The sequence below is a fragment of the Bos grunniens genome, chromosome 19 (genome assembly GCF_055505025.1).
Source record: "Bos grunniens cultivar Pamir isolate PY7600 chromosome 19, Bosgru_T2T1.0, whole genome shotgun sequence".
NCBI lineage: Eukaryota > Metazoa > Chordata > Mammalia > Artiodactyla > Bovidae > Bos > Bos grunniens.
Genome location: NC_141183.1, coordinates 28,877,913 through 28,905,553, shown reverse-complemented (window position 1 = coordinate 28,905,553; position 27,641 = coordinate 28,877,913). Strand labels below are relative to the sequence as shown.

The 27,641-nt window shown below is 57.5% G+C and overlaps 2 protein-coding genes across 21 annotated transcripts in view; one reads left to right on the top strand and one right to left on the bottom strand.

Moving 5' to 3' along the window:
- Positions 1–38: 38 nt before the first annotated feature.
- DRC3 (dynein regulatory complex subunit 3) lies at positions 39–19,971 on the bottom strand. Of its 5 annotated transcripts, XM_086358455.1 has the most exons (14): positions 19,697–19,971; positions 19,254–19,368; positions 16,138–16,295; positions 15,255–15,371; positions 13,641–13,807; positions 10,628–10,774; positions 9,141–9,260; positions 8,506–8,617; positions 7,232–7,407; positions 4,775–4,906; positions 2,574–2,644; positions 1,309–1,432; positions 328–459; positions 39–204 (listed from the first exon to the last, which is right to left on the bottom strand). In XM_086358455.1, the coding sequence occupies exons 3-14, from the start codon at positions 16,292–16,294 to the stop codon at positions 91–93; spliced, it is 1,569 nt and encodes a 522-aa protein (XP_086214581.1). In that variant the 5' UTR covers position 16,295; positions 19,254–19,368; positions 19,697–19,971; the 3' UTR covers positions 39–90. The 5 variants fall into 5 exon arrangements, with proteins under 5 accessions (XP_086214581.1, XP_086214579.1, XP_086214580.1 ...); XM_086358453.1 differs by lacking the exon at positions 19,254–19,368 and having other exon boundaries at positions 16,138–16,299; XM_086358454.1 differs by lacking the exon at positions 19,254–19,368 and having other exon boundaries at positions 10,628–10,750; positions 16,138–16,299.
- A 462-nt stretch (positions 19,972–20,433) lies between these two features.
- Positions 20,434–27,641, top strand: part of TOM1L2 (target of myb1 like 2 membrane trafficking protein) — a 71,863-nt gene continuing 64,655 nt past the window's right edge. For all 16 annotated transcript variants that reach the window (XM_086358447.1, XM_086358444.1, XM_086358439.1 and 13 more), the window contains exon 1: positions 20,434–20,565. In XM_086358447.1, coding sequence (XP_086214573.1) covers positions 20,514–20,565 — 52 coding nt within the window. In that variant the 5' untranslated portion in view covers positions 20,434–20,513. The remainder of the gene's footprint in view (positions 20,566–27,641) is intronic.

Below are 27,641 nucleotides of genomic sequence, written 5' to 3'. Positions count from 1 at the left end.
GTCACCAGCTGCTCAGATGCAGACACAAAGAGGATGGAGAAAGCTGACAGGAATGTTTTATTTCTCTACCTGTAGTGGGGGAGGGTAGCCCTAGTCTAGGAGGTCCCCACACTCCAGGCTGTCCAGCTCGCTCTGCACGTGGTCGACGTACTGGTTGATCTCCTTCACACGTTTTCGGTTCCTCATGATCTCATCCTTGTGAATCTGAGGGCAAGGCGGATCTTGAGCCTGTCTGCCTGAGTCTGCCCCATCTCCACCCACGTGTGGCTCCACCCCTGGTCTCCAGGGCGAGGTCCTGCCACCTGCCCTTGCCACACATCTGCTCACCTTGTCCAGCAGGTGTGTGCACCAGGAGTTGACCCTGGTCACCAGCTCATCCTCGCGATTGTCAATCTTTAGGAGGTGGATGTCATGCGAGGCCCCAACTGCGTTAACTATCGTGTCTTTGTCAACAAAGAGCTGGGAAGGAAAGAGTGGGTGAAGGGCCTGGATCCACCCTGAGCGCAGAGCTGCTGAGCCGGTGGGGAGAGGGGCTGAGGTCTCTGGGGGTGGAGGCGGAGCCTGCTCTGTGTCCCTACTTTCTTGCTGTTGGCCCAGCAGTGCCAGTGACAGGGCAAGGGCCCCCGGGCAGCAGGGCAGTCCCCGTGGGGAGCGTGCCCTTCCCCCAAAGAAGATAGGACCAGCCCTGTGACTTCACCAAGGTTCTCAAGTCCAACTTGCCTGAAACCTGCCATCAGGTGGGAAATGTGAGGCCAGCCAGGGGTCTCGGGGCTGCTCTGAGGACAGAAGGTGCCATACGCCAATGGGTCTCTGCAGCTCTCATGTCAACCCAGTAGGCCTGGGCTCCTGCCTTCATGTTCCCACCCGGTTCCCCACTGTGGATGACACTGTGGGTCGGTCCCCCCCACCCCCACCCCAGGCCTGGCTGGAGGTCCCCGGAGCGGCCAGACAGAACCCCGCAGTGCTTCTCCAGTAACTAGAGGGAATCTCAGACCTTAACCTCCTTTGTAGTCACTGCGTCTTAGAAAGTGCCAGAACCCCCACTTTGGGAAAGCAGGCTGTCCCAAACCCAAAAGGTTTCAACCAACCTGTCAGTTGAAACCACTTAGTGGTCAGAAGCTCCTCTTTAGTGGGGCCGCTCTGAGTGCTTTACTTGTTAGCCTGTCACCTGCCTATCTCCTCTTCTGCAGGTGCGAAATTAACGCTCCCAGAGGGGTTCAAGCTTTCCGGGGGGCGGGCCCCACGACGCCACCGCCCACCGGGCTCGGGCTCCGCCCACTGGGCTCCAGCCCCGCCCCCCGCAATCACCGAGCGCACGTCGTCCGGCAGGTCCTCGTCCATCTCGCCCTTGACTATCTTCTCCAGGATGTTGATGGCGATCTCCAGGAGCTTCTCGTGGTGGTGGTTCTCCAGGTCCCGGCACTGCGCCATCGTGCAGCCGGAGTTAAGCCAAGGCCGGGCCAAGCAGGCTGGAGCACCCTCCCCTTACAGGCCCTCCAAGCCCTCCGGCTCCCTCCACACCCCTTGGGGTCCCTTCTGGTTCCCTCCCCCACAGCCCTTTGTCCCCGCTGCTTGCAGCTCTCACTCTCCGTTGTATCCTAAAGGCCTCCTCTCAGAATCACTTCTCCCCATCCTCTTCTGCCCCCTGAGCCGGAAACGTCCTCCCCATCTCTCCAGCTGATCCCTCTGGTCCACCCTCTGGTCCTCACTTAGTGGACTCTCCCTCAGGGAGGGTCCCGACCTCCGCTCGGCTGCTGCCATCTCTCTGACAGCAGGATTGGGGTCAGGAGGACAGGGGTGAACTTCAGGGCCCTGAGTTCAGGTGACAAAAGGCCGGGCATGCCCCACATGTCAGCCCCTAACCTGACATTGATCTGCTTACAGATGACTTGTCAGTGGCATCAGCATAGAGGTTGCCTACCCCTGGGCCCAGCACCTGCAGCATGGGCTGGTCCGGGGGGAGGATTCTGGGGTGTGGTCTCCAGGTGAGGTCACTCCTGAGAGAACAGATGGCCAGGACTCGTGCTGCAGGCAGCAGCCTGTGGAGCAACCCGCTATCTGGACTTCTGCTCTAACAAAGTGCCTTTGTGCTGGGGATCAGGAAACACTCCTTAAACGTTCCAGAGGGTTGGCAAACCTCCACCTCTTGAAGGTGGGCTTCCTTCCTTGGTGAGAATGGGAGGTTTTACAACCCCAGTTTCAAAGGTGGAGATGCCCATTAAGCAGGGTCCTGTTTAATCTCACCTTGGTGGAGATACAGATCTTCCTGTAAGTCAAATGGGGCATAGGCAGTTCTGGTAAAAGTGAAGTCTGATTATAAAGCGCTGGCTTTTTACTCTCTGCCAGTGTGTCTAGGGCTCTGGTGGAGGGAGTAGGCATGGGAACCCACAGGGGGCCACCTGGAAGAGACCCCACTTATTTTCATCTTTCGTAAGCAGTGCAGAAGCTCTACCCTCTGTGTCTTTGGTTTAGAATGTGGGCGCCTCCCCGTGGGTCTGGTGGTGGGCACCATGTTGTGGGCAGAAGCCCCTGGCCCACAGTGCCTCCCTGGAGGGTCCTCAAGGAAAGGATATAGGCTCTGGACGTTCTCCACAAAGAGTCCCACCAGGTCGATGATGTTCCTTTCAAACATGTTTATAGTCTCCTGGAAATGATAAAGAACACGTTGTGTTTAGACGTGAACTCTGCACAGACTCGGACACGACTGAAGCGACTTAGCAGCAGCAGCAGCAGCCGCTGACTTCACGCCAGAGCCACAGTGCTGCTTACGGCTTACCGGGTCGTGACCCAAGACCTTGAAACCGCCTGGCCTCACAGGGGGTGGTGACCACCTTCCCTCAGCTGTCACCCTCCAGCCTGTTCTCTCGCTCACCCCTCAGTCTCAGGGCTTTAGTGGGTGCCTTCTCCAGGCCTTAGCCTGTGCTGTCTCTCTGCTCGCCCCCCACCCCTCCTCAAGTATGCACACACAGAACTCTCCCCCTCCCTGGGGCTTCCCAATGGCATCTGGACCCATGGACTGTAGGCCATCAGGCCCTTCTGTCCATGAAATTCTCCAGGCAAGAATACTAGAATGGGTTGTCATTTCCTTCTCCAGGAGAGTCTTCCCCACCTAGGGATCAAACCTGAGTTTCCTGCATTTTAGGCAATTTCTTTACTGTCTGAGCCACCAGGGAAGCCCCCTGCCTCCATCACCTCCGCAGAAACAAAATGAAGGAGTCGCTAGGAGCTAGGCTGCCTGCCAGCTCCACCACTGTCTGCAACTCAGGGAAAGTCATTAATTTCCCTGGGCCTCAGCTTCCTCTTCTGTGAAATGGATTTCTTCCACATAGGTTATGGTGAAGCAGGAATGGATTTCTTCACACAAAGTACTTTGGGAGGTGCCTAGCAGAGAGGAGATCCTTGGGAGTGCCAGCTGCTCCCTAGGCCTCTTGCTTTCAAGGCTCCCACCTTTCTCCGTGAGGGTGGCCCTGCACAGCTGCATCCAGTGCTCGTCAAGGCACCGGCCTCACCCAGGTGCCACGGGGAGGGCTGCTGCCCCTGACTCACAGGGTGGTCACTCCCCTGACCTGCCCTAGACTCCAGGGGCCGAAGGGTGGGCTGAGAGCACGGGGAGGGCAGGTTGAGTCTGAGGACTGCGGAAGCTGAGCTAAATATACATCTTTGAAATGTGTGTTAACACTCTTGTAATAAATGAAAATAGAGTCATTGATGAGACCTAAAGGAAACCAACCCTGAATACTCATAGGAAGGACTGATGCTGAAGCTGAAGCTTTGGCCACCTGATGTGAAGAGCCGACTTTTTGGAAAAGACCTTGTTGCTGGAAAAGATTGAGGTCAGGAGGAGAAGAGGGCGAGAAGAGGATGAGATGGTTGGATGGCATCACTGACTCAGTGCACATGAGTTTGAGCAAACTCCGGGAGATAGTGGAGGACAGAGGAGCCTGGCAGGCTGCAGTCTATGGGGTTGCAAAGATTTGAACACAACTTAGCGACTGAACAACAGCACTGAAAAGCAAGGGCTCTACTGATTGCTTTTTGGCCATTAGTAAGACAAGCACAAGTCCTGGAGGACTGGGGGGTGATAGGGGACTCCCTGCTTGGGAAGGTTGGGAGCTACTGCCTGAGCCCTGGTGCCAGCGGGCCGTTTTCAGCGGTGCCAGAGCCCCCATGGGGAGCAAGCTCTTCTCTGAGACACGGCAGGAACCTCTCCCAGTCTGGTGGGTCACTGTCTCTGCCCAGCCCGTTCCGTTCATCACTGTGCTCAGGGCCCAGCCTTGGCTGCTTGGCTGCCTGCTGAATGCACAGGTCAGTCTGGCTGCCCCAGATCAGGCAGCAGCGCTGCTAGGCTCCTTGCTCTGCCCTGAGATACGGTAACTACAAGTGGCAGTGCTGGCAGCCTTGGCTCCATCCCAGATCTCCAGAGCAGGGGTGGGGTGGGTGGAAAGTGGGGTCCACTTTGTTTTTTGACAGCTCTGTGGGTCTAAGCAAAGACTCTCCCTGCCGGGGCTCCGGGCTCTTCCTTCGTCAGGCGCTCACTCCAAAGAGACGAGCTCAATTCTTGTGCTGCACAAGGACCACTGGGCATCTCAGTGACTGGAAAGTGCTGGAGGCACAGAAAGCTCTCGTGTGGGCCGCCGATTCGTACCAGAGGGTTCTGGCCCCCAGGAGGTGTGGCCTTGGCGGGTTCTTTCACTGCAGCCGTGGCTCACCCTCACAGCCACACCGGGCCCTTTGTCCGATTCCTGCATTGGAGCTGCACCCAGGCCCACCTCACCTCCAGCTGCTCCACCAGCTGCATCTCCAGCGTCATGAGCACGTTGAACAGCTCCGTGATGTCCTCGCTGTACTCCACTATCTTTGTCTCGATGCTACTCAGTTCACTCTCCTCTCGGATGGCATTTAAACTCTGCAAACAAAACTGTGCTTTAGGCAGAAATCTACGATGAAGTGTAATTCCTGAAATGACAGGCGATGGTTTGGTTTTGTGGGTTGGAACCTGGATTCTGGGGTTGGCCCACATTCAAGTGTCAGGTCCACCCCCTCCATGCAGGATGGAGGTGGTCTGAGCAGAGGCTCCACCAGCCAGGGACTTATTGGAGGTGGAGGGGACAATAGCTTCAGAGTCACCTGGACCTGAATCAGGACCAGGCTGGGTCACTGTGTGACCTCAAGTAACTCCCATCTCCTTGGGTGCAGGGGCAGAGAGCCTGAGCATCAAAAAGCCAGGGGATGGGGTGGCATCTCTGAGGTCTTGGCTCAGTGGGGCTCTGATCAGGGAGGGGTCCACGACCAGCGGGGCAGTGAAGAGGGTTATCACACAAGGTTGGACCCCCACAGTGCCCCGTGAGCACACAGCTGCCAGCGGTAAGCAGACACAGGTCTGTCTGTGAAAAGAGGTGCTAGTGGGCTGGACAGCATGGGTGGTCGGAGCCGCACCCAGTACCAGCTGTTCACTAATGAAGGGCCTGGGGGTTCGGCTGCTGGATGCAATGTCAGTGGAGTGACCCAGCAAGACTGGGGGTGAAGGGTGCTTGTGGTCATGGCCGCCCCATCTGGAGGAAGGTCAGGCTTCTTCCCGAGCTCAAGCCTGACATGAAAGCAAATCCTGACAGAGGGAAGATTAACATGTAAAATATAAAGCCATGAAAGTACCTCAAGAAAGAAATGGGGGGGGGGCTTTAATAAATAATCTCAGAGTGGAGAAATCCTTTCTAGGTGTGACTGGAAGAAAATATTGATAATTTCTACTACATTATTTTTTAAAATTCTGAATGTCAGAAGTGCCATAGACATAATGGTAAGACAAATAGGAAACAGGAAAATATTTGCAACTCATTTCACTGACATAATTTCTCAATCTATAAAGAGTTCCTACAAAGTAATCTAAACAACAACAAAAAAAGAGACAGAAATAAATCAAAAACCAAATGGGTGAGGGCATATTATAAGAGCCTGGAAGAGAAGGCTCGGGTCAGCTGCCTAGTCGGAGGCGACATTTGAACATCGCCATGGTGGGGGCGTCAGCTCTCCCTGAAGACACGCCCCAGACCTGGGAGCTAGGTCAACCAGTGCGCCCGGGGCTCCAGGAGCACTGGCTGGAGGACGTCCAGACATCCCAAGCCCAGTGGCTACAGGGACCCAACGTGATGGGGATGGGGACTGGGAGACTCGGCTGGCCCAGGGGCAGCCGCCAGGGACGTTGGCAACCACAGTTCTGTGAAATCCTCCCGTTTTCAATGTCAGAAAAACGCTCAAAACAGTTTAAAACCCTCTTCAGGCCAAAGGCAATACATGTGTGAACAAACGAGCTCCTGCCCTGAGGTCTGAAGCTCTGGCTGAAGGTGTCTCTCATTAGTGGGAACCCTGGGAGGCCTGTCAGCCTGACCTATGTCACCGGGGGGGCGGTTTTCCTCCTCTTTAAACTAAGTCCTTAACCAGCTTCTCACTCCTTTAACCTGGATGCTGTGGGGACTCACTGGCTTGCTGTGCCAGTGGTTTTTGGAGAAAAGCAAAGTCCATAGCTTTGGCTGCTGCTACTGCTGCTAAGTCGCTTCAGTCGTGTCTGACTCTGTGCGACCCCACAGACGGCAGCCCACCAGGCTTCCCGTCCCTGGAATTCTCCAGGCAAGAACACTGGAGTGGGTTGCCATTTCCTTCTCCAATGCATGAAAGTGAAAAGTGACAGTGAAGTCGCTCAGTCGTGTCCGACTCTTAGCAACCTCACGGACTGCAGCCTACCAGGCTCCTCTGTCCATGGGATTTTCCAGGCAAGAGTACCGGAGTGGGGTGCCACTGCCTTCTCCATAGCTTTGGAGCAGGTCAGTAATCCTGTCTGCAAAAGCAACGTTAACTGAAACCGCTCTGCCGGGTACACATGGCCCTGCTTGCGGTGCGGCCCCTCTGCACAGTCTGTGGCTCACCCTGCTGTAGCCCCAGGAGAGGTGCCCAGAGCAGCGCTGACCCCTAGGAGAGGAGGGGGCCTGGCTTCCCAGGCTGGCACTCACGTGCAGTGGTCATCCTCTTTGTTGTGACCACCGGGGTAATGAAACCACCGAGGCAAAAAGTCATGGAGACCCCACTGTGAGCCTGGGATAGTGGAGGAGCTGCAGTGGGTGGGACAGGTAGAAGCCTGAGTTGGTGAACTGGTGAACAGGGACAATGACCAAGGAGGGACTGGGCCTCTGGCAGGTGGGCACCTGCAGCAGGAGGTGGGGAGGGGGACGGGACCCACCAGCAAGTGCTTTTCCTCGAACTTGGCAATCTTGAGCTTGCCCTGCTCCTGGTTTTCCTGGATGGCCTCCTGCACACACTCCATGAAGGTGTCTAGCTCTGCCTTCCGCTTCTCCTGCTGCTTCAGGCCGTACTCAAAAATGTTCAGACAGATGATGACAAACTTATCCTTGTAGGTGAACGACTGTTAAGGAAGCCTGCAGCTGCCCTGGAGGGTGGGCTGCCTGGGGGGTGGGCTGCCTGGGGGGTGGGCTGCCTGGGGGTAGCCTGCCTGGGGGTGGACTGCCTGGGATGGACTGCCTGGGGGGTGGGCTGCCTGGGGGGTGGGCTGCTTGCAGTGGACTGCCTGGAGGGTGGGCTGCCTGAGGCTGGACTGCCTGGGGGTTGACTGCCTGGGGGGGTGGGCTGCTTGGGGGTAGCCTGCCTGGGGGTGGACTGCCTGGGGGGTGGGCTGCCTGGGATGGACTGCCTGGGAGGTGGGCTGCCTTGGGGGTGGACTGCCTGGGGTGGGCTGCCTGGGGGGTGGGCTGCCTTGGGGGTGGACTGCCTGGGGTGGGCTGCCTGGGGGGTGGGCTGCCTGGGGGTGGGCTGCCGGGGTGGGGGGCTGCCTGGGGGTAGCCTGCCTGGGGGTGGGCTGCCTGGGGGGTGGGCTGCCTGGGGTGGGCTGCCTTGGGGGTGGACTGCCTGGGGTGGGCTGCCTGAGGGGTGGGCTGCCTGGGGGGTGGGCTGCTTGGGGTGGACTGCCTGGGGGTGGGCTGCCTGGGGAGTGGGCTGCCTGGGGGGCGGGGATCTGCCTGGTGGGTACAGCCAGGTCGGGGTGGCATGTGGGCCTGGAGGCAGAGCTACAGTTGGGATGGAGTATAAGGAGGTGATCGGGCATCTCCACACTCAGCCTGAGAATTCAGGGAGGGTCTTGGGTAGGTGGCTATGGTGACAAGTGCCCATCAGTCACATCCTCTGGGGGAAGGGATCAGGCCCAGCCTGCAGCCCCTAACCATGCAACACGTCCCCCTCTGCAAGCTTGACTTCCCCAGCTGCAAGCCGGGGTCTGGGACAGCACCCACCCCGCGGGTGGTGACACAGTTGTAAACACTGGGTGCAGAGCACACAGCAGGACCCGGGAACAGCTAGGCTGCATCCCCGGCAACCTGGGCCCTGCCGACCAGACACCCCATGTGTTCTGACCTGGTCCTCGCTGCCCTGGGTGCACTGCCCTGGGGCCCAGAGGGGTAGGGGACTCCCCCTGGACTGGTGGCCGTGATCTGGAAGGATATGCCTCCAGGAGCTCGCCCACTCCGGGCAGGTGGGACAACTTGCTGCCCTCTACGTCCTCAGCGTACATGCTGTCGAACAGGAAGGTGCCATTTAGTTGCTCCACGAAGGCTGCCTGTGGTCAGAGACACAGCGGGCTTCCTGGGGCAGGACCCTGTGCTAGGCACTGGGGCCATGCGTGCCCAGCCCTTGGGAAGGCAGGCAAGGATGGGCAGGCGAAGGGCTGGGTGAGGCCAGAGCTACAGAGGCAGAAAACTGAAGGGTGCCCTCAGCTTGGTCCTGCTGAGCAGGGGCACCCTGGGAGAAATGAGCATTCCCGGGGAACTGGCCAGTGGGCTTAAGGACCAGGGACTGCTCTGAAAAACCATTCGGCACAGAGTCCCCGGCCCTGGAGCTAGAGCGGGGCCTGGGGGCCGTGGGACAGAGTCGGGGGTGGGGCGACAGGTCAGCGTGACTGTCCTGACTGAGGCTCCAGCGGCCCAGAGACCCTGCGTACCAGCTGTTTTCAGTCAAATGACAGGTTTTGGGGGCCTGGGCCCTGCCGACCTTCATGAACCTGCCGGAGACCGGGTGAGGTGGGGCAGGGCGGGGCAGGAAGGGCGGGTGGAGCAGTGGGTCCCCGGCGGGCAGCCGTTCACCTTGTGCTCCTCCAGCTCCTCCCGCCGGGCCTGCTCGTCTTCTAGCCGCGCCTGCATCAGGTTCTCCCGGTGCTTCAGCTCGTCGATGCTGTACTGGTGCTTCATCTCCGCCAACTCTTTCTGTAGGAGAAGCGGGAAGGGGCATCGTTACCCTGGGACCAGGGGTCCCTCGGAGCCGCTGGCCTCCCCGCATGGGCGGGACCTGGACAGGAGTGGCTTGTCTTCCCTCCCCCACCCTTCCCAAGTATTCTGAGCCTCGGGTAAATCAGTGTGGGAGCCGCAAGGGCAGGCTGAGCGAGGATGTGGGCAGTCTCTGGGGTGGAGGCCCCCTGCAGACCCGCTGGCTCCCACACCTTCCCCAGCTGGGCTCTGGCCCAGTTTTAGGGATGCACAAGGGGAGAGCTGCAGTGGGGGATGCGAGCCACAGGCCTGGGCACAACACTCTCAGCTTATTCTCAGCATTTGAGCCCCCGTTGCCCTTCAAAGTATTGCCTAAATGCAAAAAATAAGACTTGACAGTCTTGAAATTAAAATTTTCACAGTCCTGTCCTGTTCCTGGACAAGAGAAGGGCGTGGTTGGGGAAGGAGGGGCAACTCTCTGACCCCCCTGGTATCTGTGGACCCCCAGTCTCTGTGGATCCCCACTGGTCTCTGTGGACCCCCCTAGAAAGGTTCCTGCGAGCAGAGAGCTCCACACTTGGAAGGCGGCGCAGCAGCCAGGCCAGCAGGGTCAGCACAGAGACCCGGGGACCAGCCAGCTCTCCCCGTGCCCCCACATCACCTCAGGGCCTCCCCCAACCCCAGACACAGGCTTCTTCCTCCCAGGAAAGGCAGCAGCTTCTGATGGGGGGATGGCAAGTCCCCCACCTCCTCATACCCTGCTTTCATCCCATCCTGCTGCCAGAGGCCTCCCGTCGGGCGGGGTTTTTTTCCCCTGGGGGCAAAGCACCCACAAACTGATCACATGGCAAAGGGTAAAAAGCCCCCAGCAGGGGTGTAGGACAGAGGCAGGGGTGGCCTGGCCAGGCAGTGGACGGCGGGGGCAGGGGCTTCCTCATGGGGTGAGACCAGTTGGGCCCAGCTCTCCGATGGCCCCCTCGGCCGTGGGGTCCTGGGGGCATCTCTCTGGGGTCAGCGAGGTTGGCACTTTGGAGTGCTACCATGACCTTTCAGTGTCACTCCTGGGGTCGCCTATTGTGGGGGTGAGTCCTGACTCTGCCCCGAGCTGCTGAGCCCACTGAGGGCCGACTCTCACTTAGTCTCCAGACTTGTTCACGGAGAAGCAGATAGAGCAGGACGGCAGCGAGGAGGCGGGAGGAGGCCCAGGACAGGGCCCGGCCAAGAACGTGTACCACAGTGACTGGGGCCGTTAGGGTCAGGAGCCTCCAGGAGGGGCCGCTTTCCTCTCCTCCCGTGGACGTGGCCCTCCCCAGATGCCCAGAGCCTGGATGCTGACCCGCGGAGCCCATGTCGAAGGAAGACTCTACCATGTGGTCGTCGAGGCGCCGGAAGTCCAGGTACACAAGGTCGGGGAGGTAGGCGCAGATGAACATCTTGTAGTCCTCATCCTCGGCTACCGGGTTCCCAGACAGGCTGAGCGTGCGCAGGGCCTTGAACCGCCGCAGGTAGATGATCTGAGGGGAGACCGGGCCTGTCTCCTTTCTCTTCCCTCTGCCCACGCTGGGAAGCCACAAGGAGGAGCCGCGGTCTTTGCCAGGGGTCCCACACTCTGGGGGCCCAGTCTCCTCGTCTGTGAAGGGGCCGCAGGGGTGTCACACGCAGGTGTTGAGAGGACCCAACGCCGCAAGGAGCACCAAGAAGAGGGCTGGCACCCGCTCCCCAAGCGCCCGCTGTTCCTCCGCCCTCCGCTCTCAGCACAGGCGCCCTTTCCACCCGTCAAGTGCTCTGAAAGGCCCTGTGCCCTGAAATTCAGCAGAACCTGGATCTACTGGGTGGCAGCTTGTGGGACCACCACTAACAACCATTTAATTTTCCTGTTGTTAGTAACGGGGGACATTCAGCAAGACCACCAGCCCCCTCATCGGACAGCATCTCCTCCCCTGTGCTAAAGACAGAAGAGAAACCTGCTTCTCTTCCTTCCTGAAGGGATTCCCTTGTCAGTTGTTTATTCGTTCAACAAACATCACAGAGCACCTGCCAGCCTGGGGACACAGTGGGAACAGAGCCTTCAGAGCAGGAGCTGACACTCTAAGGGCAGGGGACAGGAATGCTTCAAAAGTCAGCCGAGGGACTTCCCTAGTAGCACTGCAGATAAGAATCTGCCTGCCGATGCAGGGGACACAGATTCCATCCCTGGCCCCAGAAGATCCTGCCGAGCAGCTGAGCCCCCGTGCACCAAGGCCACTGGGCCCACGCGCCTAGATCCGTGCTCTGCAACAAGAGAGCCACGACAGTAAGAAGCCAGCATGCCGCATCTGGAGGGTGGGCCCGCCTCCTCCGTCTGCGCAACTGGAGGAAGCCTGAGGAAAGCAGTAAAGACCCAGAACAGCCAAAAAGAAATGTTTTTTAAAAGTCAGAGTCATTGCTGTTGGTCATAAGTACTCGAAGAACTCGAGGGGGGCAGGTAGGGAGGGAGCCTTAGGGACAATGATGGGGGTGGGGTTCCATTAGGATTTGAGCCTCTGAACTCTGAGGAAGCAGCGGGAAGAGCAGTGGCGAGTGTACTCCCAGGAGCAGCACAAGGGAAGGCTGTGCTGTGGGAAAGAGCGTGGCCGGTGCCAGGAAGCAGGGAGGGGCCGGGAGGTCTGAGATGATACTGAGAACAAGGCCAGCGCTGATTCACCCGAGACCTGATGGGCGGCGGTCAGGAGTTTGAAAGCTGTCTTAGGGAAATGGGAGCTGTTGGAGTTTTCAGGGTATGTGGGGTGGGGCAGGGGGTCAGGACCTGATTTCATTTTAAGAGCTCTCCCAGTGAGATTCCAGTTTTCGTCTTTGGGATCATCAAAGCAAGAAAGGTCTGGGAGCAAAGTGTGCTGTGGGTGGTTAGAGGGACAGGACTTCTCGTCATTGCTGCTGGGTCTGTAAGTGGTTCCACTTCTATAGATGGCCACGCAGCAAGACCCATCACAATGAGAAAATGCCCTCGGACCCAGCAACTCCACCTGGAGCAATTCATCTCCCACAGGGGCTCATCCAGGTACACAGTCAGCCCCGATTAAAGACATCCCCAACAGCCTGTGTGTGACAGCGTGAGGTCGGAGAACACCTCAGCGTCCACCCATGGGGGCTGGAGAACTCCATCCTGCATAATCTAGGCAATGGAATGGCCTGTGGTGTAGAGGGCACCAATGACTTGGGTTGGGGGGGACGACCCAAGGCAGGCTCTGGAGAGTAGCTGGACAGGTGTGACAATCGTGTGAAACATTTCGACAGTAAGATGTCTGGAAAGACACATGTGCGATTTAGGAGCAGCTGTGGCCTCTGGCAGGGGACACGGGCTGAGGTCAGGAGCGAAGGGCTCTGCTGTGCATGCCCTGAGTTCTGCTGAGTCAGCCACTTGCTTTTAATTCAATGAACAAAATGAAAACAAGCCTAATAAATACATAACAGGAAAGTCTATAATCAGATGTAAGAAACTCAGGGCAGGTAAGGACTGAAACCAGAGATGCTCTGGGCTTGTCGGCCATGAAGCCAGCGCCCCCTTCCTGTCTCTCTGGGGACCAGCTGCACCCGCTTCTCCTGTCTTCATGGGGTGGGGGGTGCGTGCCTGGCACCCAGCATGCCCTGGGGAAATGGGGACAAAAGAACAGCCCAAGCCAGGGAGGGAGGGGGGTGTTCACAGCAGGGTAGGGCACGGCCTGAGTCAGTGTCCCCTCCCTGCCCAGGCCTGGGTCTGCTCAGGGTCAGGGCCAGTGTCTGAGGATGACAAGTCAGAGGCAGTCCACTCACATACAGGCTCCCAGGTGCTGGACCTACCCAGGCAGCAGCAGCTCTAAGCACTCAGAAAGGTTCCCACAAGCACGATCTAGGGCTGTTTGGGGTTTACCCTTAACTGAAAATTCCTGAATAAGCACCATTTCCTCCATAGCCCCTCTGTGCCGCAGCTGCCCTACATGGACAGACTTGACCCTCACGATGGCCTGTGGGGTGGAGTGCTGTCTGTCCTCAGGAACAGATGGGCACTGAGCCCTGGATGCTGAATTCCCGGCCCAGGGCCTCCCCCCGCCGGTCCATTGCTCTAGCTGCTCTGCCTGGGGCACTGCCCTGTAGCCTCTGCCAGCCCTGCCAGCAACCTGAGGCTGCTGTTGGTCTCTGTCCCCATTGGGCACAGGCCAGATGCCCCACAGGCAAGAGGGCCCCCCTCAGCAATGTCTGCTGAGTGGGGGTGGGGCACACACACACCCACATGCAGGCCCCCATGGGCTAAGCTGGTATTTGAATGTCCTTGAATCCAGATTTCCAGCTTTTCTAGGATGGGGTGGGGGGCGGTGGGGAGCTCCCCCCATGGTCCCCCCCACCCCTGCCAGTGCCCATGCTCACGTTCATCATGTTCCCGATATGGTTGTTGCCCAGCGACAACACCTGCAGCTTGACCAGCGCGTCCAGTGAGTCGATCTTGCTGATGCGGTTGTTGAACAGGCTCAGATCCTCCAGGTTGACCAGCGTGTCCAGACCCTCGATGGCCTCGATGTTGTTGAAAGACAGGTCTGGAGGACGGGCCTGGCTTAGGGGGACTTTCCTGGAACTGACCCCCCACCTCGGCTCTACTGTCTCCTTCCTGGTCACAGAGGCAGGCAAAGGCTCCCATCTGTGCGGCCCGCGATCTGGGATGGAAACTCACTGGGGTGGGGTCAGCACATCTCGGGGAGTGGGAAACCCTTGAGGCCAGGCCGCCCCACACTCCAGGCCCAACCCCAGCTGACCTGAGGACTCTCTCTACTCCAGGTTTCTCATCTTTGGGAATCAAACTGCTTTTTGCCACTGCAGTGTTGGGGTTTGAGGGGGTTGTGGCTGCAACACTATCTTGGAACACGGATGGCCCCAAGGCCCAAAGTGGGAACTTTTCACGAGCTTTCAGCTAAAGCCCTCGTGTTTAAGGGGCTCCAGAAGTCATTTAGCCTCCCCGGCCCCTCAGGGGATGCTGTCCTGGGACACTACCGCCCCGTGCTTTTCCTTGTTTCACCCTCACAAGCAGAGGTGTCATCACCAAGTCTTCAGGATGAGGGAGCCAAGATTCAAGGGTGCCAGGTGCCCAAGGTCAACAACACATAAGGAAAGTGAGGTGCAGGAGCTGAGCTCACATATCCAGAATGTGTTAGCAGCTCGGCAGAGTGGGGCCTGACTGGGTTCCCCTACTTCCTTTCCTGCCAGGCTCTGTTCTTTGCAGACAAGCTGGTAGATGTTTAACAAAGGGGTGGGGGGGGGGCAGCTAGGATTTGTAGCACCTGCAGATTGCTGTGGTGTAAATACTCCTACTGCCAGTGTCAGGCTACCAACAGGGCATCCCTGAGTGTAGAGTTGGGACAAGATGTGGGCAGCAGGACTAGCCGGCTCCAGCTTACCCTCAGCACTGTGACAGCAGACTGGCCACCAGCAGGGCCTATGCATGTGGAGGGGGGGCGGGCTGTGGGTACAGAAGGGGCTGTGGGTACAGGCAGGGGCCATGGGTGCAGTCAGGGGGCCATGGGTACAGGCGAGGGGGTGCTGTGGCTTTAGGGCAGGGCTGTGGGTACAGGGGGGTGCTGTGGGTACAGTCAGGAGCCATGGGTGCAGGCAGGGGGCTGTGGGTACAGGCGGGGGTGGGCCGTGGGTGCAATAGGGGGATGTGGGTACAGGGGGGCCGTGAGTATGGCAGGGCCGTAGGTACAGGTGGGGGCCATGGTTGCAGGCAGGGGGCCATGGGTGCAGGCAGAGGGCTGTGGGTGCAGATAGGGGGTGGCTATGGATTCGGGGGGGCTGTGGGTGCACTGAACCATCAAACACCCTCTCCTCACCCCACACCCCTGCATCCCAGGGCCCAGCTCCTCCCAGCTGTGGCTGTATCCCTGGGTGACCATCACTGGACAGAGGCTTTCCTGCTTCCAGCAGATAGAGCACCTGCTGGAGGGGACCAGCACTGGGCCAGCAGGGAAGTGGGGCTGCGTGGGGCCTCACCCAGCCAGACCAAGCGCGTGAGGTTCTCCAGGCCCTCGATCTTCTCAATGATGTTGTTGTCCAGCTGCAGCTTCTGAAGGCTCTCAAACTGCCAGAGGTTGTCGATGCGGAGGATGTCTGAAACAATGGAGGGCGCGCCCAGGTGGGTGTCAGGGTTTAGTACCAGTGTCATGGGGGCTGGATGACAGATGCTGACTGTGGGAGAGGCCCCAGAAGCCCCGTTGCCTTCCCTGGGGTGCCAGGGACCCTGGAAGTGTGGGCCCAGCTCTGCGGAACTCAGAGTCCCTGTTAGTGCTGGTGCTGGGGCCACTGCAGGCCACACTGCAAGATGGAGGCAGGCGGGCCCTCCAGGGCAAGGACTCACACAGCTCCCCCTCGAAATGCCTGGGCTTGGTCAGAGGGCACAGCAGGGCCCCCCGGGGTGACAAAGGGAATCAAGGCTACAGGGATGGCCAGTTGAGCATTTTGGGGGGTGCTCTGGCCACAAGGACCCTGCATGTCTCTACCTAGAATTGCACGCTGTGTGTCTGCCCAAAGATGGGGGCCCATAAGGGGCAGAGAAATGGCCCCCAAATGTCCATATACTATGAGGGGAGGAACTGCCCACACAGAGGTGGGCTCCTCACATCACTGATCCTGAGTCCTCTGAAGACCAGCTCCCTGTCATGCGGCTGACTGCCCCCTTGCTCCTGAGGCAAGCAGACCCTCTGTCACAGCCACCAAGAGTGCCACCCTCACTCGATATCAAGTCTAAAACCACGCATGCTGGTCTTGTGCCTTTCAACCCAGGTGGCCCAAATACAACCAAGGCCCATAGACTGTGGACCGTGTATGGAACTGGCTGCCCGCACCCACCCTGCCCGGCCTCGCCCAGGACACGCACTCTGGAAGTCCAACTGCAGGGACACGACGTCCTTGAAGAGAATGCCCTCCTGCTTGGCCAGCTGCCCGGCCTCCTCTCGTGGGCCCTGCTCCCCTACGGCCAACTTGAGCATGTCATCGTCCATCACTCTGGGCTCCATGTCGTACAGCCGGTTCATCCTTCCTGGAAAACACCAACACCCTGGCTGAGGCCGCCTCTCCTGCCTCCCTTTGAGGGTGGGGTCTGGCCAGTATCCTTTCACTGCATAATGGAGTAATGTTGCGGCCATGACGCTCTGAAGGCAGGCCCCTCTCACTCTTGGCTGCTAAACATGGGCCTCCCCAGACCCCCACTGGCCTGGTGCCCACCAACAGTGGCGCACCCCTTGTCTCCACAACCAGGCTGTGACCCTTACCCTGGCCCCAATATCCATACTGATCCCTTTAGCCTCTGGAGCTCAGCTGCCTGCAAAGCCGTCGCCATCTTGGGCCTCTGGCTTTCTGTGCCCACCCTTGTTGTGTTTCTCGGCACCAAGCACTGATCACAGTCCTTGGTGGCCCCAGCCAGGCCCGCCAGGCCCGGCCCCCCTTCCCTGAGAGCCTCACCCTCTGAAGGTGGCCATATCTGTAAGCATCCCCAACCACAGGTGCCCAGGGTGTAGCCACTGGTACACACAGACTCAAGCTGGCTGTTCGTGACCCTCCCCAGAGAGATGTGAACTAGGGCCACAGGACAAAGCACCCGTCAGCGCTGGCTACTTGAGCTGGGAAGGCACTGGGAGCTAAGGGCTGGTCAGGGACATGGTGAGTGAGAGAGTAACAGGGCCTGCGGAAGATGGACAGACAGAAGCGAGAAGGGAACTTGATCCAGGAAAAAAGATAAAAGGACAGGCAGAGGCTGCCTTCCCCTCGCTGACTTCCCAGCCCCTCCTTCTCCAACCCCGGGCCCCTGGACCTCTGACCCCAGGCCCCTAGACAGGGCACTGACTTCACGAGTTAAATCCTCATTTCCCTAAACTAACCCAGGAGGTATCTGTTGCTACTGGTCCAAAGGGATTCGGCTGAGGCACAGCGGGGTGGGTCACAGACGAACCCACACTGCTGTTCTTGGTTGGACAGAGCCATGGTCCTGGGCAGCTTGACCTCAGTCCATGATTACCAGCCCTCCTAGCACACCCAGAAGGGCTGGACCCCGTGGGAGGGCACATGCTACTGGAAACGCCCTGATTCTGCCTCGGAATGCTCTGGACGTTCAGTCTTTCCCCTACTCTGGCTTCGCTTCCTACCTTGGCCTTTGCATGCCCACGCCAGGCCTCCCTGCCCCGCTGGTCCCTGATGATGCAGCCCCACAATCGCCTTTTTATTCCATCGAGCGCTGCTGGGGAGACTCCTGGTGTTGGGCAAAGTGGGGCAGGCCTGGCAATCCTGCACGGGGTCTCAGAGATCCCCTGCCTGGCTGCCTCTCCCCTACCCCGCCATGCAGCTTGTGCAGTTGTGCATCTTCTGTTTCTGGAGTGTCCACGAGCCTGGTCCCGGTGGCCCCAGAGCAGGAACAGCCTCCCTCTTCCTGCACCCACTTCTCCTCTGAGTCTCCCCTCTTCCTGGGTCCCTCCACACTCTCTCATCTCCTTCAACTGATTGACTCAACCCCTGAAAGACATTTCTAGTCCTCTACCTCTCTCTATCTCCCCATTCTATGGGGACAATTTTTCTAAAATTTCCCATAACTTGACACCAGCTTCTCTCCGGGGAAATTTTAATGTGCCGTATTTGGCAGATGCTACTTGAAAGTGTTTGTGCTTTTTTTTTTTTCCCCCTTTTTTCCTTTACAGACAAGTGCTGTGCTTTGGGAAATGATTCATACTCTGATTTCAAAACTTTGGCTGACTTCTCATCACTCCTGTCACACAAGGGCCTGGTCCCTGAGCCGGGTCGAGCCTGCTTCCAGTCAGGCCCAACAGTCATCACATGGTGTGGAACATCTGTGTTTGTTACATACACCAGAGCTGGATTCGCACCCTTGGGCAACTGACTTTGCTTTCCAAGCCTTCGACCTCCTATCTGTAAAAGATGGGTAACTCCTCCCTCCAATATTTGTTTAAGATCATTTATTTAGTCCACAAATGCGCAACGAACAGCAACTACATGCATGGATAAGACTCGGTTAGTGGGTTTAGGAGTATTGTGATTCATAGACCTCCTTACCTCTGTTTCAGACCCAACTCAGAGGATCATGAAGTGAAGTGAAGTGAAGTCGCTCAGTAGTGTCCGACTCTTTGCGACCCCATGGACTGCAGCCTCCCAGGCTCCTCCGTCCATGGGATTTTCCAGGCAAGAGTACTGGAGTGGGTTGCCATTTCCTTCTCCAGGGAATCTTCCCAATTCAGGGATTGAACCCGGGTCTCCTGCATTGCAGGCGGACACTTTACCCTCTAAGCCACCAGGGAAGCCCTACAAACCTTTAATTATAAATTATGACAAGTCTGTGAGTGTAGGGAACTATGAGAACATACTTGTGGGGACCTGGGCTGAGACCTGGAGGATGGGCAGGAGAGGAGGAGGAGGGGTCTTTAGGGTGAGGGTCCTGAGCTGGGAGAGGAGGAGGCAGGTTCCACCCGGATGCCCAGAGTGGCAAGGCCTCCAGGGGTGTTGTGATCATCCCAGGATCCCTAGGAAGCTCCAAGGCATGATGAGGATGTGACGTGATCAGAGTTTAATTTGGAGAAGCTCATTCTGGCTTGTTGCACTGAGAATGTCAAGAGTCAAGACATGACTGGGCTGCAGGTAAGAAGTGGGTTTGAGAGACCTCTAGGAACGTAGTTTATGTGAGGGACTGACTCTGCAGTTTTCAGGTAAGAAAACGGAAGCTGGTTAAGGAGGTCAAGTGACACCCAAGCTGACAGACACATCCTGTGCATGCGGAGGTAGGAGGTCAGAGATGCAGAGCTCAGGCTCTTAATCAGACTCAACTGCACCCCCATGCTGTGGGTCATTGTCACAGTTCACACTGTTTCTCATAACCGTTCCAGGTTTGCCCCAAACCAGGACAGTCCTCCCCCGGGGGGGGGGGGGGTGGGGGCGGGTGGAGGGTGGGGGCGGTTTATCAGTACTTCCCCACCAGCCGGGGCTGCTGTTGACTTGCCTGACAGTAGTGTTGCTGTGAGTCGGGAGAACAGCCAAGAGCCTTACACCTCCTCACAGAGAACCAGATCCTGAATTGTCCAGCGAAACAAGGACTTGGCATCAACTGGACCTGGAAAATGGAGCCCCTATTGGCCGTGAATTGATAAGAGAAAACCACCCTCTTCTGAGTGCTCACCACGCTCTGGAGTAACGTTCATGATCAAATTACAGGTCTGGTCTGGGAGCCAGCAGAGAAGGGAGCCCTATTGGCCTGACTGTCCAGACGGGGAAACTGAGGCCCGGGAAGGGAGCTGCTGACGGGGCATCCACGTTCCAAGCCAAAACCCTTCACTAAGAGGAAGGCTAGCTCTAAGGAAAAGGAACAAGGTAGCGGCTGTTGAGAGGTCGGGCAGACGGTCAGTGATGTCCTCCTGAAAAGGGATCAGTGGGCCGGGTACCTCTCTCTGGCCCGGAGGCCGGGGGTGGGACCTTAAAGGTCTCGTTGGGGCCTGCGCCCATAGGAAACGCTTCCCGAGCTTCTCTCCCCACGAGGCCTGAAGGCCCTGACCGGCGTGGGGCGGCCCGCAGGCTCCTTCGTGAAAAGGTCAAGTCCTTCAGCAGCCTCTCGGCTCCGGGCTCTCAGCTTCTCTGGCACAGTCCGCCACCTGCTCGTGGTAGCGGAGCTGGGTTGCTAGGAGAACCAAGCGCCTCACTCCGTTGCTAGGGGGAAGTCAGGGAGTAGACATCCTGGGTGAAAGTTGACGGCCACGTGATCATATTTCTGGGCGGGGAATGTCACCCAGCACCAACCAGCCTTAGAGAAAACAAATGCTTGTCCAATCAGCACTCTCCCTGGGCGGGGACCTTACTAGCCCCGCCCTCCCCTGCCCGCTTTTTGAGTGAATGATTTGATTCTTGTCCAGTAACAGTAAGGATTCACTCGATTGACCAGTACATAAATGAATCAAAATACACAGACTCTCGTCGGGAGGCGGGCCAGGGGAGGTGACGGAAATTCCTGTGACTTAGCTAGCCACCCCGTCCAATCGGACGCCGCGGGGTGGGCGGGACTTCGCGGAGGGTGGTGTGGTTACCAATCGGAAGAGGGCAAGGCAGTTCTCGCCCAATAGGGACAGGCGGGGCGGGGCCAGCGGCGGGCACCGGCGTTCCAGAGGGTGGGGCGGGGGCAAGTGTCAGTCAGGCCGGGAGCGCGGCAGGGGACGCGGAGACCCGGCGGCTGACGCGCGCGGGCCGCTGTCGAGCCGTCCGCCCAAGATGGAGTTCCTCCTGGGGAACCCGTTCAGCACGCCGGTAGGGCAGTGCCTCGGTAAGGCCCCCACCGCGGCGTCCCGAGGCCTGGGCGGTGCTCCGCGCGTTGCTGCGCGGTGGGGCCCAGCCCCGCGCCCCAGCCCGGCCGCCGCGGTCCCAGCGGGCTCCCTGTCCCGGGCCCGTCGGGCTGAGCCACTCTCAGCGGCGGGGAGCGGGGAGGCCGGCGCGCCCCTGGGAAGGTTGGCGGGGGCGGGGGCGGCCGCGGCCGTGCCGGTTGACGACCGGAGCCAGGGCCAGGTAGCCTTGCCGCCGACTCTCCCCGTGACCTTGTGCGAGTCGCTGCCTTGTCAGGTCTGAAGTTCCGTCTGTCAGAGGCGGCCCTCATGTCTCTGGAGCTACTGTCTGCCTGGTGGCTGTCACTTCCCAGCGTCCTCAAGTCTGCCGACGCCGGCCTTCTGGGGGCAGGTGGAGAGGGGATTACTCGGGTGTGCAAACCCTCTGGGCGCTCCGGGCACCGGGATGACCAGCATCCCGGTGAGGAAGCCCGAGGTGGAGGTGAAGGACCACCAGAGGCCCGCCCGGTGAAATTTCCTGACTGACGAGCAACGTGCCTTTTCACCCAAGGCGGGAGCTCACGCCAGGCGTGATCCGTCAAGAATGTGGATTGGTTTGTTTTAAAACTGGGTTTCTCCTGGTTGGTGGAAAGACTGGTAAAACGCCTTCTATGAGCAGGGACCTTTGGCGTCCTTATGGGCCTGGCTGGATTAGGCTGGAGTGATTTCCCTATTTCCTGCTTTGTAAATTTCCAGCTTACTTTTCAGCCTTTAGTGGGCCTGTGAAATTATTGACGCCTCTCCCGTTGGCTGACTGGCACCTAGGAGCCTGCCTTTGCTCCTTGGTATAGGGTCTCTGATAAGGGGTGATGGACACTGGGCCCTGGAGGGTCTTTTCCCACCTTTTTGGAGGTTTCCACCTCCCTTTCTTCTTCCTCAGGTGCTCTTTCACGGCATCCGTATTCCAGAAACTCATTTCTGGTATTGAATTCCAGGCAGTTGTGGAAGGGAGCCAGTAAACTTGGGGGGATTTTTTTTCCCTTTTCTGTCTCCTTTATGATAGGACGCTCTGTTACTACCTTTGAGACACCAAGGTAGCTGATGAGGGATATAAGTTAAAGGAGATTTTAAAATATACAAACATAGAGGATGTACGGGTGGGTAGCAATGAAAAGAGCATGACATTTCTCTCAGGAGGACCTGGGGTGAATGTCGCTTTGCCCATTTCAGCTGTGGGGCCCTGGAAAACGGTGCAGCCCTCCTGAGCTCCCCCCCTCCTGAGGTGGGGGGCGGGGAGATTGACTCATTTCCACTTTGGAGAGGAGATGGGGGACCGCAGGCCCATCTGTGACCAGGCCCGAAGTCCACCGTCCCTTAGGACACTTGACCATGAAGAGAATGGGGCCCCTTCGTTGCCAGCCAGTGAGCCAGCAGGTGAGGCCTCGGGAATTTCGCAGCTCAGCTCAGATAAGTGATTAGAAGCCAGAATAGGTTCCAACATGTGTTCTGTGCTGTTGGGACAAAGTGTAAAAGTGACCCTCACGACATTTAGTGCTGTTCGTGTTCTTGAGAGGTATATGTGCCAGGGGTTGGTAGAAGGGAGGGAGACGCAGGAGTGAAGCCCCAGCAACAAAGCTGGCTAGTAGGAGCAGCAGGCTTACCTCACACGAAGCAATTTGACCACCGTGACTTTCTCCTGAAGCTGTTCTGCATGGTGAGTTTTATTATCCTTCTCACCTTAAGATGAGGAAACTGAGGCTTAGTGGGGCAGAAGCATGGCCTACAGAGCTGTCCCAGCGCTCAAAGGGTTGATGGGGTCACCGGAGGGAACAGAGACTCGGGGGGCAGTGGTGACCAGTGGAAGGCCACCATAGCCAGTGCTGGGTTGCCTTGTGGGAACGGGAGAGCTGTCAGAAGGCTGGCACACTGCGGGGAGCTGGGCCTGGGCTGTTGGTGAGGAAGGGGAAGGAACCGCACTCTCAGAGAAGAGACCCTGTTCCGGGGACAGGTGGAGGAGGTGGGTGGCGGTGTGGCCCCCTCTGTGGTCCCCTGTCCGAGTGGAGTGGAGGTGGCTGCGGGGCACGGGGGCAAGTTGGGTTTGGGCCCAGGATGGAGCCCTGTCCTGGGTGGGTGACATCGAGGCCGCATTCCTTACTGACCTCAACTCTCAGTCTCTCTGGACCTCGTTTTCCTCCCTCAACAGCTGCTGGGGCTTGTACCTAACTCATCCCATCTGTCTAATTCAGCAGGCATGTTGAGAGGGTGCTGGGTGCCAGGCCCCAGGATAGAGATGTTAAAACACTGCTCCGAGGGGCCTTCTGTAGCAGTAAGGCATCAGCCCAAGTGTCCTGAGCCGCAGAGCGTTGGGCTCACTGTCTGGGGGTGCGTGGATTGGCCTTTTACCCTGCCTCGGGGCTGGCCTACTGCATGCTTCCCGGGCACTGTTGGGTCAGACACACGGAGAGCTGGCAGCCATACCCCAGCTGACATCTGACGTGGTTTCCGGGGCTTCCCGGTCTCCCTGCTGCCCGTCGTCCTGGGAGGTGGTTCCCGAATAGAGGCCCCGGCTTTGAGCCCGGAGGCGCCGTGGTGTATACGGCTGAGAAGTACCCAGGAAGACTGAATGCTTCCTTGCGCTGCCTGATGCTCTCTTCTGAAATGGGTTTCAGAGGGTCCTGTGTTAACAGTTGTTGTGTCCGGGAACCACAAGCCAGGTCCAGGGTACTCGGCAGGTCCACAGCTCTCCTGTGTTGGCTGGAAAACGTTTTCAGATCACCCTTTTCCAGGAGTAAAGTTTGGATTCATTTAGATGCGATCAGTGAGGAGTTAGTTAATCCCAACCTGAGTGTTGGAGGACCAGCTCCCTCCCACTCGCTGCAGGGTCAGTGTCCAGGGCCTGGGTGGTGTGGGGTCTTGACTGCTGCGGGAGCCTCCCCATCTCCTGAGATGGCTGTGAGCTTGACGAGCCAAAGTGTTTGTTCCGAGAGGAGTTAGTTACCCAGTGCGAGGGGGCGGCTTCAGGGTTTTATTTAGTCTTCCCAACCCTGTGAGATAGACAGGATAAGAACGGGAAGGAACTTACAGTTTTAAAGCACCTACTTGGTGTGAACTGCACATGGGATCTCCCTGAATCCTGAGTGTGATGATCATCCCTGTATCGCTTCTAAGAAACTGGAGCTCCCGGAGGTTAAGAGACTTCTGCCAGGTCAAGGCCAGAGTCCGGCGGAGAATCCAGTCCTGATCTGGGCTTCATTGTGGGCTGGCATGTTGCTTCTTGCCCTGCAGAGCCCACGAGTCAGGGTTGTCAGAATCCCTAGAGAGCTGGTCGAAGCTGGTGGCGGGGTCGGTTGGGGTGGGCTGTCAAGGTCTGAGGATGCTGACACTCTGGGTCCGGAGACCACACTTTGAGAACTGTTGCTTTTGATGAAAAGTTCTGCTCCTGTAATCGCTTCTTAATCTTTCTTCAAACAGTAAGTGTGAGTTTTCTTGTGGACAGACTATAAGGTTGATTATTTAGAATCATTCATGCATTTGGTGGTTCTGTCGCCTCTCAGTATGCACCACGCTAAACACTTGCTGGGATGTTCAGTCTAGTAAGGGAGCTGAGACAGGGACCTAAGTCAGGTAAGATGGCAAGTGTTGGCAGCAGATGGAGAGAGAAACGAAGTAAGGAAATGGAGGACAGGAGGGATCATCTCCAGCAGCAGTAGTAATGATTAACGGTTTTGCTGTTTTAGAGATGGGTGCTGGCTTACTGTGTGCCAGAGACCACAGTAGGTGCGCTGTATATCTTGTGTTGCTTTGGTTCTTACTACACTGCCGTGAGCGTGCTACTCTTTCTGCTTTGGAGACGGAACCTGACTCTGCAGCTGCTTTCCTGGGGGATTGCGATGATGAGAAGGGGCATCCCAGGGGCTGGAGGAACCTGGTGCTCAGGGGGTGGGATTTGGCTCCTATTGAAGAGGAGAAGGAGGCTTGGAGGGTGCTCTAGGCAAAGGCTGGTTGTGCAGGCGTGGGGGTAAGACCAGCCGGGAGAGCAGGGAGAGGCCAGGCAGACGGTGTCAGGCCTGATTGACGAGGCTTCCAGTGTCGGCCGCGTGGTTTAGACCCTTCTGTTGGTGGCACTGAGGAGCCATGGATGATTTCTAGGGAGGGTAGTGGCCCGGCTGTCATTAACAGAGGCAGGGAGGGTCCCCTTGGCAGCTGCCGAAAGGCCACCTCTGTCTTACTGTGAAAGCCTCCACTGTGCAGAGCGGGGGTCTGACGAGGGAGTCAGCGCACACAGTGCCAGTTCCCCGAGGTCTGGGATAGGGCCCTTCCGGGGAGCCCCCAGAGAGATGAGAGGGCACCTGCTGAGGTGGGTGGGCAGAGCACGGATGGAAGCCTGGGGTTCTGAGAGCACCCGTCCTTAACTGCTGGGATGGCTGTAAGGGTAACCAGCCTGCTCACGTGCCCCTGCTTTCCACGCTCGGACACTCAGACCCGAGCTGAGAGGCTCCCAGGATTTGGCCAGGTCGCTGCTCTGCTTAGAGGGTGTGATGGGGCTATGAGCAGTTCCCATGGAAATGTGCTTTAAAGACACAGTGTGGACCTCTGCAGAAAGCTTGAAAACATACACTTATTTTCACTTTCATGCACTGGAGAAGGCAATGGCAACTCACTCCATTGTTCTTGCCTGGAGAATCCCAGGGACAGGGGAGCCCGGTGGGCTGCAGTCCATGGGGTCACACAGAGTCGGACACAACTGAAGTGACTTAGCAGCAGCAGCATGGAAAGGGGGGAAAATCACCATAATGTGCTTTCTTACAAACCCTTTGAGAGTCTCATCTCACAGAGTGAATGGAGTAAGTAGAGCGCTGTGTACTTCATAGTCTGTTTTCTCCGGCCTTGGAGAGGCAGTGTTGTGTGAGAGCTTTTAGCCTGTTTCTGTATGACATGCTGTGCTATGCTCAGTCATTCAGTCGCATCTGACTCTTGCGACCCCATGGACTGTAGCCCGCCAGGCTCCTCTATCCATAGGATTCTCCAGGCAAGAATACTGGGGTGGGTTGCTATTTCCTCCCCCAGGGGATCTTCCCAACCCAGGGATCGAACCCAGGTCTCCCATATTGCAGGTGAACTTTTTATCATCTGAGCCACCAGGGAAGTCATTTCTGTGTAATATGCCTGCTTTTGGGGCAAGTGGGTATCAGGAAAGGGAGGGGGTAAAAATGCCCAGAGGAGCATCAGTTAAGCATTGTTGCTCTTGACCTAGGAGATATGTTACTCAGAATTTTCAGGTTAACCTACTAGTCTGCAAGGACAGAAAATAGCGTGCTGACCCTGCTCCTTGTGCCCTGAGGAGAGGCCTGTTAAAAACTAGCCTTGGCCTTGGTGCCTATTTCAGTGCTTCCCCAAACCCCCCTGGCCTAGAAGAGTCTCTGATCTCCTCCATTTAGCCCTCAAGCCTCTGGCTGTCAGCACTCACCACCTCCTCCAAGCAGCCTTCCGAGACCACCCTGCCTGTGGTGCCGTGACTCCTCTGAACGCCCGCCTGTGTTGTCTGGCTCATGCACTTGGCCTCGCCCTCCAGGGTTCCTGAAGATTAGCAGAGGGAATGTGAGTGGATGCCCAGCCCAGTTTGCACGCTGCCGCTTCCTCCTGCCGTGCTGTTTCCTGTTGTTTGCTGCGAGTCCCGTCCTGTTTATGGCCTTATCTTCCTCAGAGCAGGATGAATACCTTCTGTTTCCCCATGATCTTCACAGCACGCAGTAGAGTCTGCTCTGTGTGTTACTCACTCCAAAGGGTCCTCTCTCTCAGGCTTGTTTTCAGCATCTATCAAAGCTGAAAATAATGGCCATCATTTTCAGGCCCTGCACGGGAAGGTAGGACGCCCTGCGAAGTGCCATCCACACAGTGTCGCGTGCAGCACTTTTTCTCGGGAAACTCCTGTCAGTGCTCTCATGTCCAGCATCTGGAGGCCGAGAGGAGCTGAGGGCCTTGCCCAGGGCGGGCTGGGGCTCCAGAGCTCTGTGCTACAGCTCTGTGGCCCGTGAGCCTGGCCAGGTCCCTGTAGACGAGAAGGGGCCTCCGCTGACCCGTAGTGTGTTCCCGAGCCTCCTGGGTGCCCTGTGCCTGCCTGTTCTCTTCTGACATGGGCACCTTGTGTTTGGGTCAGAGTCAGTCCTGTCTCAGCTCTGTGTGTGACTGCCCCGCATGTGGATCCACTGACCGGATCCAGGGAAGGGATGTGTGTGACAAGCAGGCTGCCCTACCACTTCTTCTTCTTGAAATATGCCATCACCTTACCGTTCTTGCCAGGCATCATTCAGACGCATGCTCCATGACGGCACTCGTGTTTTATTTGTTCTTATTTATTTACTTCTTAGAAGTTGTAGAAAAACACGCACAGCACACATTTACCGTTCTGTTTTATGATGTTCAGTGGCATTAAGTACACGCACGCTGTTGTGCAGCTGTCCCCACCATCATCCTCAGAACTTGCTTGTCTTCCCAGACTGCACTCTGTCCCCGCCGCTAACTTGCTGCTCCTCCCCCCATTCTAGCCCCCACCATTCTGCTTTCTCTGTGAACCTGACCACTCCAGGCACCTCCTGTGAAGGAATCCGGCAGGTTCTGTTCTCTTGTGGCTGGCTTGTTCCGTCCGCAGAGTGTCTTCAAGTTTCGCTCGTGTTGGAGGAGCCTGTCTCAGAATCTCCTTCCTTTTAAAGACCAAATACTCCTCCGTTGTGTGCGTAGAACTCATTTTGTGCGTTCACTTGTCCATCAGCGGATACTCGGGTTGCTTCCACTTTTGGGCCGTTGTGAATAGTGCTGCTGCGAATACGGGTGAGCACGTGTCCCGTGTTTGTGTCTGTATCCGTGCTTTCAGTCGTTCTGGATACAAACCCGGAGGTGGGATGGCTGTCCGGTGCCCTTCACCGTGGCTGCACCTTTCTTTCCTCCTGCTAGCTATGTGTAGGGTTCCAGTTGCCCCACTGTCTCACCAACAGTTGTCATTTATTTTTTTATAGTAGCCATCCAAGTGGGTGTGAAGTGGTGTCTCACTGCAGTTTTTTGTTTTTATTTATTTTTTTCACTA